Genomic DNA, 15,033 nt, shown 5'->3' with positions numbered 1-15,033 from the left:
CAAACTATTTGGCTGAATGTTTGGATGTCAATTGAAGTGAAAGCCTTGTGTCATTCATATTTTAAAAAAAGCATTTTTCAAAGTTTAATCGGACGGTTTAATTTGATTCAAGTCACTAAATTGATATAAAAGAAGCTTCGAAAAATGGGGATTAGAATCAGTACTTGTTTGAAACTGAACAATCTAGATAGCTATCATTAGAGTGAAACTATTAGATTTAAAATCTCCTGAGCAATTACCGAATGATTATGATACCTCTGGAAGTAAGAGCGCATTCTTAGAAAAGTGCAAGTTTGCAAGTGAGTTCCTGAAAAATTATAACAATTAAACAGTAAATCATATTTGGTCGGAATAAAAACTCCCACTATGAATCATTGCTATGATTAGATTTCTATCTTGATATTTCTCAAATATAATGATTACATCAACAGGTACTCTTTTTACATTTTTTCGTCTGACAAATTGCAATCACCATCATGTTCTTTTAATCAGTTCTCAGCTGTTGATTTCTAACTGCTAAGGTAAAAAAAAACATTTTGTTCTTCTGTCATTCCTGGAAAATTTCTTGTTACTAAAATAATTAATAAAAATTTCATTCAAACTGAAATATTTCATATACCAAAAGGTTTTGGGACCTTCATTTCTCTGTCCCACAAATAAACTAAAAAAAGCTCAAGCTTTTTAACAGCCAAAAACTTTTTTGCTTAATATTTTTCTGGAAACTATTTTGCTCGTTGAAATGAAAATAGACCAACAGACAGTAAAAATGTTGCTTCTCACAAGAAAAACCCCGGTTTTTCCAATCTTGATTGCCAGATTTGTTGCAATGATACCGACGAAGGGGTTTTTAAAAAACCTACTGAGGCAGATGAGCAACCCGAATAAACTCCGCCACTGGCAAAATGAACGTACAACGTTTGCAAAAACCACAAGCTACATAAACATGCTGAGGAGCTGTAGGTTGCAGAAATCAAGGAAAAAATGAAATAATGTGCTGCCATCTTGCACGATTTAAGATCCAAAAACCTTCATGTTGATGAGCGAGATGGCCCGCATGGCTTTGAGGAAGATAAAAGCATAGGACTTGAACCAAAGTCTAAAATCTTTGTAAAGAGATTTTAAGATGTGGAGACCTAAAAGTCAGTGATTTTCTGACCCCCATAAAAGACTCAAGGAAAGAAACTGCTTGGTTTGTGGGATCCCTTGATACTTTACCAAAGACTGTGGGAAAAAAAAGTAAAACGCAAGTATGGTGATAAGGGTCACTATAAAAAGAATGCGAGAGGCAAAGGGATGCAAGCCAACATAAGTCAGCTGTTATGCTACGCAATGGAAGTCAGCAGGCGTGCCAGCAGGCAGTTACTGTGCAGTCGACGTAGCCACAAACATCGATAGTTTGCTGGATCATTTATGCAATTCTTCAACAGAGCGTGTTCCAGAGTGGTGGGCAGATACTGTGTGAGGAAGAGCGTTTACCTAAGCAAAGGAAAACTCCAAAGCGAACTCAAAAAAACTTTTGTCTGTGCCTGACAATTTTTCAAACATCTTATCAGTCTCAAGATGTACAGCGTGATGAAGCAACCCTAGCTTCCTTTTCGAGAAAAAAAAACAGCTGGAAGAAACTGCTGACGGGAACCCAGGTAAAGCTAACTCAAACAAATCATCCATTTTACTTACCCTGCAACGTTCTAGAATTCAAGATGAGTACCGAACGCGTTATACTTTACAATGCAAAGAAGTGGTTCACACATTGAGGTTATCAGAATCCAGCTGAAATGATCTAAAATTGATAGTGCGGGATTTCAAAGTTGTTTGCAATATGTGTGTTTGTGCGCTTTGGTGAAAGTCAGAAATATTCGGTACTATCAGTGCCAGAAAACCAAGCACAGGGGTAACTGGTACAGGTTTTCACAGATTGGACGGGAATTTTCAGATTATAGTCAATGTAAAGGTCTAACTCTGGTTTTTGTTGGTAGACCAGTGCAAGAATTTTGGGTTTGTGGATTTGCTTAGGCAAAAAAAGGACTAACCAGATTGAGGAACTTTATTTTCAGTGTCGGGATGCCAAGGAAATTTAGACTAAACTTTGCAGAGGAGGTGTTTTACCTCTAGTACAGTTTAGGTGCAAGAGTTATAGACGAAAAGACTATATCAGAGGGGCCATAGCAAAAACTGGTTTGAGTATTGATGCAACAGGATTTTGGTAGAGTTAACAAGAGGTTTGCTCGTTGACACATGGACTCCTAAGCTCATATGGGGAGCAGCGGAGATGATTTTTCATGTAGCAAGCATCAGAAACTTGATTGTGAGAAAAGGAGAAGGAGAATGTCCATCATAACTAATGCGATATGTACGGCCTAAGAGTATAATTAATAAATTTCCTGTTTTTGCTTGCAACGTTTTCACGACGAAGAGGGAGGAGGAATCAACATGTTTGAACCCAAGGCACTGCACGGAATGTCTTCGGGTTACCCTGAAGGTGTCAACGGATAGCACGTGTACATACACAACTCACGCAAAACGTTGGAAGTTCGAAATGTGATCATCAAGGAAAATGAAGCATAAAGTAATATGACAACACAGAGACACCTGACTTGCCACATGAGGAGCCAAAACAGCTGGAATCTGTCATCAAAAACATGGTTATTTAGACAAGGACAAAACAAGAAGACAAGGCACTTCTACTGCAATGAAAGATGATTGCCATGACACAGTGAGCAGAAAAATACAAGAAACATCATTGAGACGAGAGGCCTCCGAATTTGACGAATCAGCGCTAGAAGAAGGAATTTTGCAAAAAGGCAGTCAAAGAGGCTCAGACTCCCGAGAGGGCAATGACAGAGTTGACGTTTCAGCCACAGAGGTGGCGGGTTTTTATTAAAATGCACAGAAGCAATCGGATTGCAGAACTCAGACCAGACACGATAGCAAAAAATGTTCAAAAGCTCCTGCGGAGAAGTGAAGACCCATCTTGTTGTGACGGGGGGCCGCTATGTGGAACCAAGGGCAGTCTGGGCTATGTGGAACCAAAGCCAATCAAGCTGATGGGTTGGACCAGAGGCACAGGGAACTGAAAGATGAGTTCAAAGAACTGCAGCACAACAAGATTGTAAATCTAGTGAGACAAACCAGAGAGATATAATCCAGGGCAAATCAGCACAAGTGGTCATGGCGAAAAATCAAAATCACACTTGGAGGCAAAATTTGTTTCGAACAAGTGGAAACATTGGACTACTTTTGGAGACGTTTTGTCTCTACCTGTAAGCCAGAGACATTCGGATTTTAACTTCAACTGTTCGCAGAAGAGGGCTTTATGATGCACCATTAGGATGTCAAGATGTCTTTCCTGCATTCCCCAAAAAAAATGGGGTTTATCTGGAACATTCAGTAGAGTTTTTGATTCGTTGATCACATGGAGAGAAGCTAGGTAAAAATGTCGACTTAAAAATCAAATTTTTTTTTCAAAAGAAACTAATAACCTGTAATAAAACATTGGCTATTTCCTACTGAGAAAAAAGATTCGCCATAAAAAGGACCAAGAGCAGAGAACTATGGTCACAAAATTATGCTGGTCTATTTGCGGACAACATACTTGCATCCAGAAATATGATACTGATATCCAGTATCACGAAATCCCTAGAAACAACTTTTCGAATAGAACAGGGAATAGGACAAGGAAAGTACAATAATTTCTGGGCCCCGTAACCAGATAATACAAGGACAAAGTCGCAGCCGAGCATGAACTTTACAAAGATAATGCTTGAACATTTTCAAATAGATTGCAGACAATCATGATTTCCAGTCGATTTGAGGCATAAAGTAAATTCACCGCAGAGTAGAGACTACGAAGTAGTTCAGAGAATCTACAGAAGTTTGGTGGGATCAATTCTTATGTACTTTATATGGCAAAACAGACGTTGCCAGGTATCTTGGTCACTGCTATTGTTTTGTCCAGATACATGAAAGTATCCTCGAATCAACACTGGAGGCGTTAATAACTACTGTGGCAATATCTGTACGGTTCGAAACAGTTAAAAATTACTTACAAAAAAGATAGCTATGATAGTATATAGGAGAGACTAACAAGGACTTATCTGGAGATGCGACGCACAGTAAATCAGAAAACGGCTACTAATTCAACGTCAACAGAAGTGGCACAGCACTCGTCGTGGGTGCCATGCAAGCCTCAGTTGGTTTTTTTCGGCAGAAGTAAGGGCGCGAAGTAAGTAATTGTGATGCACTGTACCTAAAACACCTTCTGGAGGATGTTGACATCCAAATGATATATCCAATAGCAATTCGTCTAAAAAAACTTGGTTATACAAGGCGTCGACAAAACCAGGTCATGCACAAGAGAAGTCAACACATTCAGACTAAATTTCACTTCAAATGCGACACGATAGAAGATGGATTATACTGACTGACAAAAGCGCAGCAGACACTTAACGAAATCTTCATCGTTATCAATTGTGTAAAAGAAGAACAATCTTGATGAGAGCAGACACAATCAACTGACAAGTGATTTGGTTGGTTTTAGAATTTGGATTCAAACTAAAGTCTTAGACGTAGTTAGGGAAATCAGAAATTTTAACATTCCAGTTTAATCAGTCAACAGGTCAGCAGTTTGTTAAATCATTTTTCGGTTCGGGGTCTAAAATAGACGGCACTATTTTGAAAATGCGCAGGCACTGAATTCGAACCAGCATCCCTTACTTAAAAACCTAGTGTGCTAACCATTAAGCCAACTGTTCATAGACTCTAGAACTTGGACATCTCTCAAAACCCGTTCTCATCGTCTGTTCTCTTCAAGGCTTTATTTCGGTATGCTGTGAACAGGTAGGGCTGCTTGCCAAGCTCTGTTAAGCTTATCTTATGCCCAATATACATTAGTTTGTACTCTCTAATCTCTCAACCATCTGACAAAGCACTTTGAGAGATCAGTTACACTCCTCGAGACTTCCGTTTAGGTGCATCAGCATTTAGTGTTATAGATTCAGTTTTTTCTAAACGTTACATTGTCATTGTTGACATTCCAGGCTGCTTCGATGCTCCCCATTCTTCCTATTAAACTTTGCAGACTTGTTTCTGGAAGCAATTTTTACCTCGATATTTAGTCCGTTCTAAGAAGTTCGAAATTTAGTCTATACTACAAATTTGCAACGCACACGAACATTTCAAAACTTTGAAATGGAGTTCAAATGTTAAATCAACTGTCCAGGTTCGAAAATATGCAAAAAAAAAATTAGGAAAAATTTCAGTTAACTAAAAACATTTACAAGTGTATGGGCAGTTTGATATTCATTTTCATGTCTTGAGTTTTTGGAAGGCTTGCTTGAGCTTGCTTGGTTTTTTATTTGTTCTGAATTTGACATTTGAAGTCTGCCGAATGATTTTTGAGACTTGTATTTCAACTTTAAGGGACAAGCTATAGTAAGTCCCATAAAGTCGCAACGCGAGTGAGCGTTCGAAAAACTCCCGGCATGCAAATAAACAACGAAGCGCACATGTCTGCGTGTTTATAAGTGAACTTTGACCTTTGAAACGATCGATGGCGTTGCAACTTTATGGGCGAACGTTTCAAAAGCACTGTCCACATTGCTCATTTGTACGCTCAATTGAATGTTTTTGGAGTTTATCGAACGTTCGATTGTTTCAACTTTATGGGACAGACTATATATAAAAGTTATATAGTCTGTCTCATAAAGTTGAAATAAGCGAGCGTTCGAAAAACTCCAAAAACGTTCAATTGAGCATCAATGTGGTCATTTGAATGTCAACGTTTTTTCCATTCAGCTTTCATTCATCACTTTTTTCTACATGTATTTAATTTTGAACTTTGACCTTTGAACTCGAACCTGTGGCTTTTGAAACGTTCGCTTATTTCAACTTTATGGGACGCGCTATATATAAGTTATAAAAGAGTTCAAGAACCAAGGTCAAGTGAAGTTTCTACTGTTCACTTTTTGCTTCGACTGATAGTGGCCTTAACAACTGCGAAACGAAGCCAGCTCTTTGTTGAGTTCGCGTCCACACAAGGTTCCTTGAAGATTGCACGCGGAAATAACTTTACAGGAGGGGCAAATTTTATCAGCACAGTCCTCGGCCAAAATGAAGAGGACCTACAGCAGTAAGTAAATTTCTTGACAATCATTCCAAAGAACTACTTAAGCCATTTATAGACTCCCGTAAAGTTGCAACACAAGTGAGCGTTCCAAAAGCATTGTAAAGAGTTAAAAAGTTTAAGTTAAAACTTATAACGTCCAAAAAACTATTGAATTGAACTGAATTGAGTTAACATGCAAATGCACAAAGGGGTGCCAATTTAATGAAGTCTTCCAAACATTCGCTTGCGGCTTTGAGACAGTCAAAGCAAAAGAAGACAAGCATTGTTCAAGATCGATTTCCATCGAAGCTTCAAATGAGGCGACCACTGAATGGTGTTGATTTCGGATGATATTTTGCACAGAACGCTTCAATGATAAGGGTGGTTTTGATATAAATTTGATTGCTACTTAATATTGTAACCTTTGCGTATTGCATCGCCTTTTGTCTGCTGTCATTTTGCTCCTTTTCGGTAAAAGTTAACTTCTTTTATAGTCTGTCCCATAAAGTTGAAATAAGCGAACGTTCGAAAACGTCAAAAACAGGCAATTGAGCATCAAATTGGTCATTTGAATGTCAACGTTTTTTCCATTAAGCTTATATTCATCAATTTTTTTCTACATGTTTTAAATTTGAACTTTGACCTTTGAACTCTAACCTGTGGCTTTTGAGACGTTCGCTTATTTCATCTTTATGGGACACGCTATACATTGAAAAATTACTAGATATAGTCTGTCCCATAGAGTTGAAATAAGCGAACGTTCGAAAAACGCCAAAAACGTGCAATTGAGCATCAATGTGCTCATTTGAATGTCAACGTTTTCTCCATTAAGTTTTCATTCATCAATTTTTTTCAACATGTTTTAGATTTGAACTTTGACCTTTGAACTCTAATCTGTGGCTTTTAAAACGTTCGCTCATTTCAACTTTATGGGACACGCTATACATATCTCTTTGATGAAATCGAATGGTTGTCTAGCAAGATTCTGGCAAATTCTGCAGATTAATAATTTTCTGCCAGAGTCTTACAGCTGTTTTACATAGCTGTTTTTGCTGATAGAATCTACAATATAACTTGGTCTCGATTGCGGAATTAAGGCAGCGGGTAATTTCCTTCACAATCATAACCGGGGAAGCGAATGCCCTACTAATAACCTTTTCTAGACAGAATTTCGGACTTCTAAGACGTTTCGGCATGGTTATAAAAGTCACACTGCTTGAAAGTTTATCTTGAAATTTGCTATTGAGTAGCTATGTTGAAGTTATGCAGCAATTTAAATCCTGATTGGACCTCCCAACCCATGGTGAACAAGTTAGCGTTTAAAAGGCACCAAATGCCAACTGTGTTGTTTCGAGATACAACGCAAACGTTATAAGAGATGAGCCATTACAAGTTTCCAGTCAATTGAATAACAGATTGAATAACAGCTGTAGATGGTAAAAGACCATTTAGATCATAAGGATTGAAAGCTGTTCCATGTTATCTAGGTTAATTGGGTCAGTCTATACAGTCCAAATATTTGCTGGCCACGGACGTTCTCAGCCCAGCCCACACCCACAGCCTAAGTTATTGTAAACTGGCACGTCAAACCAGTATTGAACCCCCCGTACTTTTAATTGTCCTAACCCTTCAAATTTGTCTGTGCACTAGTAGGATGATAATACCAGCCCTAATTTTTGAGCTAATTGTGACCGATTTGGATCTGTTGCGCAGAACTCCAAAAGTGGTATCAGTGAAAATCTCTAGCAAAACAACCGGTTGTTGATGAGACCCCTTTTCAAGAAAAATTGCGGTTTCAAGATTTCCAATTTTTTCTGGAAATTCGGACCTTTTCACGCTCCGATTTAAAAATACAATGCAGGTGACCATTTCATACGTTCAAAAATTCCAGTTCCTAGCAACTAAGAAGTTCAGTCAAATGCAAGTTCAATAGTTATTTAACGCTCATCATTTACGCAACAAAAAGTAAATGTTGGTAAGATATTTCGAGATTTAGTTGTTTTTCTATTTGTTTATAAGGTTGCCAATCCGTATCTCTAATAGTGATAATGAGCAGGAGGCATCTGCTTCAACTCTCCTAGATATTGGGGTATATCAACTTACAGATTTTTAATCAGTCAGGTTTGGCCGATCAATATCACTTACGGAAAGATAGAAATATGGTAACATTAAAAAAGACACTAAAAAGTCCATTAAAAATTAATGAAACGATCTTTGAATAAAACATTTGACAGAGTGAAGAAAAAATTTTCCTAAGCGGTTGCACAGATTAGAATGACGATGAGAATGAGAAAGTTTTCAATTTGAAATTACTAAATGTTTATAAGGATTTGGTATATGACTTTATAATTTAGAGAAAAAAAGTTATTTTGAAAGAACTCCTTTTGAGTTGTTGTTGCGTTTTCGAATAAACTAAAAAACCAACAGTAAGGGGTTGACAATTTTAAGGACTTAAAGGAATGTTTTTCTGATGTCCTACTGCACGAGTACATAACCAGCCATTTTATAACGAGCCATTTCATAACCAGGCTTTGATAACCAGCCATTTCTACGCTAGTTGACCTAAGCAACACTCCAAGCGCCAAACTCACCACGCCAAAAACTTGTGGAAGGTGTTTGCTATTTCAGCAAAATATAGGGAATGGAGTGTTCAAAATTTCCCCTTTCATTTGTTTTTTGGGTTTTAAATCACAAGCTTTTCAAATAAAGCGGCTAAAGCAATTATGAACGTCTGTCCAGAGGACAAATCAGAAGACGGAAACAGGTATTTGTTTGATTTTATAAACCGTCAAAATTTTTCCTACATGATTTGGCTTCTCGGAATTTGGGTGATTTTTGTTGATAACTCAACAAAAAGCAACTTTTTGAACGTATTTCCTGGAACTGGTGGCCTGGATCCTTGGCGCACACTCACCTCTGTTAACTTTATGAAGGTAAATGAGTGGCAAGAACATACGTGGCCACTATCATGAAACAAAAACTGGGTCACAGACAGATCCTGAATGGTTATGATACCAACAACAAAACCACTTTGCTACCCTTTGAATGGCTGTAATAACTACAAAAGAGTAAGTTGGTGGAAACCACGCATCAAGAGGCACATCCGCAATGCGTGATAGCCGATGAACAGCACAAATCACCCGTCAAAGAAGTAACAATTACTGAAAAATCAGGAGCACACACGCGCTTATTTATGTGGACAATAGCAGCCAATTGTTTTAATTTATGAAAAATTCTCTCCAATAGAGGTCAAGAGCCTATTAATCATTGCTACGAGAAACACGATTGGTCCTACAGTAAAGACAAAAAATTTGGAGGGCAAGTGAAAAGTTTCTCAATCCGAAGTATCCTCCCTACCTATAGATCTGGACAATTCGGGGGAGTTCGTCTCGCGGAGGTCTATGGAACTAATCTTATCAGTCTCCTGTCACGATACCCCAAAACTAAAAACTGGCAGTCCGTTATCTAACGATGTCCAGCAACGGCAGGGGCACGTGGCCAAAGTTCAAAAAGGTTCAAAAAATTGTCTTATTTCAGGAGTCGAGTGACGAAACAATCCATAGCCCATTTTCCACGATGGAATATAGTTCGTGGAATTATATCGTGGAAAAGGTTTAACTTTTGTTACGAGTATTCAAGAATAATTGTAACGCAGGTGGAGGTGCCAGACGGAACTGACCTCTGAGCAGAATCAAGTCGAAAACGCAGGGTGTGTTTCCATTCCAGACCAAAATTACGGGGCTTGATTTGGTTACAGCGCACAAAAAATAGAAATTGGCCGATTCGTCTAATCACAGGTCACTTTTGTCTCGAATTGTATGATCAGAGGATTCAAGAGCATTTTTAGGCTGGTCACAAACGGTTTCGAGAGCAATTACTTCTAATCAGAAAACATTTCGAGCGAATTTTTGTTTTGACAGAAGTTAGCTGCAAGGGGGCAACAATAAAAATTGCAGGATTTGATGAGATACTCCTTTAGTCTGATTATGCTGATCACAGCCAGGGGCCCAGCTGATAGCAATTGCTAGTCCCCTTTACAAAACTTGAATAGCTGCGAATCAAGACGTTTTATGCAAAAGCTGAATAAGTTCATCTATTGATTCAGAAACCTGCACAAATGGCATACTAAAATTTTTTCCACTTGCGTGTCCTTTTTTTGGCGCAACACAAGTTGCTTTTCCTTGGTAGAAAATGTTACTGAAAATGCAATGCTGAAAGATTTTTATTAACGCTTACAAGCATTCTCTGATCAGACTATTTTGAGCGCACTTGAGTCAGGATAGCTGCGATTTTTAACGTATGGAAATCTGAGAGGTAGTTTTCTGCGCGCGCACTTAGTCTTATCAGATGCTATTTCGAGAGCAGTTGATGCGCAGACATGGCGTCGAGTGCATAATAGTCTGATCAGGACTGACATTCAAAGAGCATCATAGTCTGATCAGAGATCATTCTGAGCATTATAGTTTGATCAGACAATAATGGTCTTGATAAATTGTCTGTGCCTCGCATTATGACGATGTTGAAAATTGTCTGATCAAAGGTAATTTCCACATGGCACCTGAACCTGTTAACCCATTTTAATGTCACTTTTTCTTTGTAATTATTTTTGACCCCATTCAGAGAGTTGGTTGATCTTGATCTTGTCTAGTCTTAAAACTGCTTAATGTCCTCTTTATCTGTGGTTAGTGTTAAAGGCAAAATTCAAATCGGATATTGTGGTCTAATTGATACGATCTTAGTCGTTGGAAAAATTATTTCGCGTGAAAACTGTTAACGTTCCAAATTTTCCGACTGGCCTCAAAAAAGCTTTGTGAAAATTATGCACACATCAAATTATGGAGGAAATTTAAAATATATTAGCCTAGTTTAACTAGGCACTTACAACTAGATCCTTAAAACATGGGTCGTAAAAAAGTATCGAGTTTGCATACAGGATTTTTGGGACATTGGCCAAGTATTGAAGATTAGAAGTTTTTTCCGTTCTCAGTTTGCAAAATTTCCAATGATCTTCACACTTTTACGACGAATGAGTCTTAGCTTATTTACTACGAATAAGTCTTCAATGTTTGCTGAGAAATGCTACAGGTTTTTCTTTGAAACAATTATGTGTGGCTGTATTCAAGTGTGAACATAAATCGAGAGCGCTAAAAGTATTGAAAATTAACAAAGCGTTCAAAATCTTTTAAAACTTGAGGCCTGTTCTCTGAAAACATGCAAAAATCACTGGCAGAAAGCAAGCAAAAATCACGTCATACAACAATTTTTCATGCCCAGTTTGACTCCTGTCAATTGTTGAAACTAGAATCCCTTTTCAGCATCTACTTTAGAAAATGGTTTATGCTTTGCAATCGTTTGCAGTTTTTGGTGGTTAAAAACTGCATCTGAGGTATAGGTGCACACTCATGAATGTACTTAGTCTAGTGTAGTGGTGGGGGCCAATATTGACTATTATTACACGTTCCAGCAACTGGTTAAGGTCCAGCTAGGGTATCTTCATGGGTGAAGCTAAAGTCTTTTCATAACCAATTAGTCAAGCAAGGTCTTTTCATGGGTCCACCATTAGTCCAGAGCAAGACTAAGGAGCTTTGCACCAAAGCAGTCAAAAGTGTAAAACAGCTGGAAAACCGCCAAACGACTTTAAAATTTTGTCAGCTCTTAAGGTAAGGCAGTTATGGCAGCTAGAGTATATTAATATATTAGTTGATTGAATGAAACTAGGTAGCTGAAGTGTGATGGTCCTTTTCCCCTTAGACATGACAAAAATGTGGCGTTATTCAGTTTACGTATCTTTTTTTTGAAAAACAATGAAAATTTTAGAGGGCTTTGAGGCTCTTCCGAATTTTAAAAGATGAAAAGGCACGATAGAATGTTGACTACATTATGTAATTGTGAACAAAAGAGTTGCACGTAAAATTTTTGCACTTTAAGAGTTGCACGTGATAATAATGCAGACTTATGAAAAGACTAATGATGGAGCCATGAAAGGACCTTATCTCCACTTCGTTGGTTGTGAAAAGACTGATGGTGGACCCATGAAAAGACCTTGCTCAACTCTAAATGGCTGTGACACTCGAACTGGATATATTGAAAGAAGCAGCTGGACTACATTGTTTTTTGCAATCATTGGCTCGAGCTAACGTCTTTTGTAAAATTTTGTGTCCAGCTAAAGGCTTTTGTGAAAATTTTGGGTCCAGCTAATTTCTTGTGAAAAATCCGAATTGAGCTAAAGTCCAGCATGTCGAGCTAAAGTCGAGCCTCTAAAGTTCAGATGTTTTCACAGCTCAAATGGGTTGAGTGTTGACTTTTCACACTACAATTTGGTCGAGCATAAGTGTGTGCCTAGACCTGGGATGATAAATAAAGGGTTGCAATATAGGCAAACGCACTTCACCAATCGGCCTCGAGATCTCGATATTATTGACCTAATTTGTGGAATTTGGTGACCAGAGTCATAAGTATTACAATCGTTACTTAACAACATATCATGCTCCATATGGCCCTATTAGCAGGTATTAAGATAGGTTTGTGGAATTAAAGAGAGAGAATAGACAAATGGTACTTTAATTGGCAGGGGAGTGATTGAATGAATTAGATTGATTGTGTTGTTCTTCTCAATCCTGTGAAACCCTCATTCGCAAAATAAAGTGTGCAATTGTTTCAGTTTACAAGGAAGTGAACGGGGATGCTGTTGAGAGGCTACAGTGTGGAGCTCCCTATGTGGAAAGAGCATTCCTCGCGGTATCCAACATTATCTATGGGTAACCTCAACTTTATATACGAAACAATAAATTTTAGGATTTCGCTTATCTTCTCTTTCCATTCTACAATTACAAAGCAAACTCTGAACACGAAAAAACACATCTTGGACAATAAGAATAGCACAAGTAAAAATTCGTCTTGGACAATAAAGCTGATGCATGTGGAATTTGTCAAATACGAAAAAAAAGCATGAAAATTAAATAGACCATCCATATTTTGGTCTGTTCTATTAAATGCAAGAATCCTAATGTTTTAAGTAATACAATTGGAGCGCACCATAAATATCACCTTGAAGTTTGAAAATAACTTTAATCCTAGTGCATCAAAATTTACTCCGTTGTTATAACAACAAAAAATAATAAACGTCACAGTAACCACCAGAAAGAATGAACACGCCATTTTAGCCGCATTAGCATCCAGTTCAAATGAGTCGTTCACATGAACACGTTTTTTAGAGGTATAGCCCTTTAGCCGGCAGAGCAAAAGTCCTGTAATTTATTTTGCTCACAAACTAACGTACAAGAATTTAACAAGTTTTTAAACATTAAAACAAAAAGTGCTATTACGATGGAAAGCAGGAGTCAAAGTTTATTTTCATCCATTATCTGAAAGGTAAAATAACCAGTCAAAACCAATTTTGGCCTTGATGAATAAAACTTTTTCCAATTTTTCATAAGAGCGTCTGACTGTTTAACAGGTCATCTACAACTATTGTTTAACGGATGCATAAGACCTGGGACAATACCTAGAATGTCCGAAAATTGCAGAAGATATAACTTTTTCAATGCGGAAATTAAGATGACCCATCAATTTCAGCAGTTTCGTGGCAAACAACTATAGGAACAATTTTCGAGCCAAATATTTTTGATCGAATTTAATGTATCCAGACGCTTTTGCGCTACTCTCATTCACAATTTGGTGGGCGCGGAAACAAAAAGGTTGATGCCATTGCAACTTTAGAAGAGGAAATAAGATCACATCTCTGGAACAGCAGCGACAAAACAAAACGCATTTTTCGAGACGTAAAGAAAAAATGATACTGTTGATCACGATGGCGTATTGCAAAAATGTTAGATGACGTCTTCGTACTCATATATATATATATATATATATATATATATATATATATATATATATATATATATATATATATATATATCTAGAATATATATATATATATATATATATAGCAATTGAAAAACCAATTGCTTTCGACTAAAATGCCTAAATATATATATATATATATATATATATAATATATATATATATATATATATATATAACAGGTCATCTACAACTATTGTTTAACGGATGCATAAGACCTGGACAATACCTAGAATGTCCGAAAATTGCAGAAGATATAACTTTTTCAATGCGGAAATTAAGATGACCCATCAAATTTCAGCAGTTTCGTGGCAAACAACTATAGGAACAATTTTCGAGCCAAATATTTTTGATGGAATTTAATGTATCCAAAACGCTTTCGCGCTACTCTCATTCACAATTTGGTGGGCGCGGAAACAAAAAGGTTGATGCCATTGCAACTTTAGAAGAGGAAATAAGATCACATCTCTGGAACAGCAGCGACAAAAACAAAATGCATTTTTCGAGACGTAAAGAAAAAATGATACTGTTGATCACAATGGCGTATTGCAAAAATGTTAGATGACGTCTTCGTACTCATATATATATATATATATATATATATATATATATAATATAGCAATTGAAAACCAATTGCTTTCGACTAAAAATGCCTAAATATATATATATATATATATATATATATATAATATATATATATATATATATATATATATATATAACAGGTCATCTACAACTATTGTTTAACGGATGCATAAGACCTGGACAATACCTAGAATGTCCGAAAATTGCAGAAGATATAACTTTTTCAATGCGGAAATTAAGATGACCCATCAAATTTCAGCAGTTTCGTGGCAAACAACTATAGGAACAATTTTCGAGCCAAATATTTTTGATGGAATTTAATGTATCCAAACGCTTTCGCGCTACTCTCATTCACAAATTGGTGGGCGCGGAAACAAAAAGGTTGATGCCATTGCAACTTTAGAAGAGGAAATAAGATCACATCTCTGGAACAGCAGCGACAAAAACAAAATGCATTTTTCGAGACGTAAAGAAAAAATGAT

General features: G+C 37.1%; 2 protein-coding genes across 4 annotated transcripts in view; one reads left to right on the top strand and one right to left on the bottom strand.

Annotated features, from left to right (window-relative positions):
* LOC142337669 (polyadenylate-binding protein-interacting protein 1-like) overlaps positions 1-15,033 on the bottom strand; it is a 509,163-nt gene that overhangs the window by 172,285 nt on the left and 321,845 nt on the right. The window lies entirely within an intron of this gene.
* LOC142337668 (patched domain-containing protein 3-like) overlaps positions 5,924-15,033 on the top strand; it is a 119,289-nt gene continuing 110,179 nt past the window's right edge. For both annotated transcript variants that reach the window (XM_075387085.1, XM_075387084.1), the window contains exons 1-2: positions 5,924-6,127; positions 12,765-12,861. In XM_075387085.1, coding sequence (XP_075243200.1) covers positions 6,109-6,127; positions 12,765-12,861 — 116 coding nt within the window. In that variant the 5' untranslated portion in view covers positions 5,924-6,108. The remainder of the gene's footprint in view (positions 6,128-12,764; positions 12,862-15,033) is intronic.

Source organism: Convolutriloba macropyga, chromosome 4 (genome assembly GCF_964194025.1).
Source record: "Convolutriloba macropyga chromosome 4, txConMacr16.3, whole genome shotgun sequence".
Taxonomy (NCBI): Eukaryota; Metazoa; Xenacoelomorpha; order Acoela; family Convolutidae; genus Convolutriloba; species Convolutriloba macropyga.
This window is presented reverse-complemented; position numbering and strand designations above follow the sequence as displayed.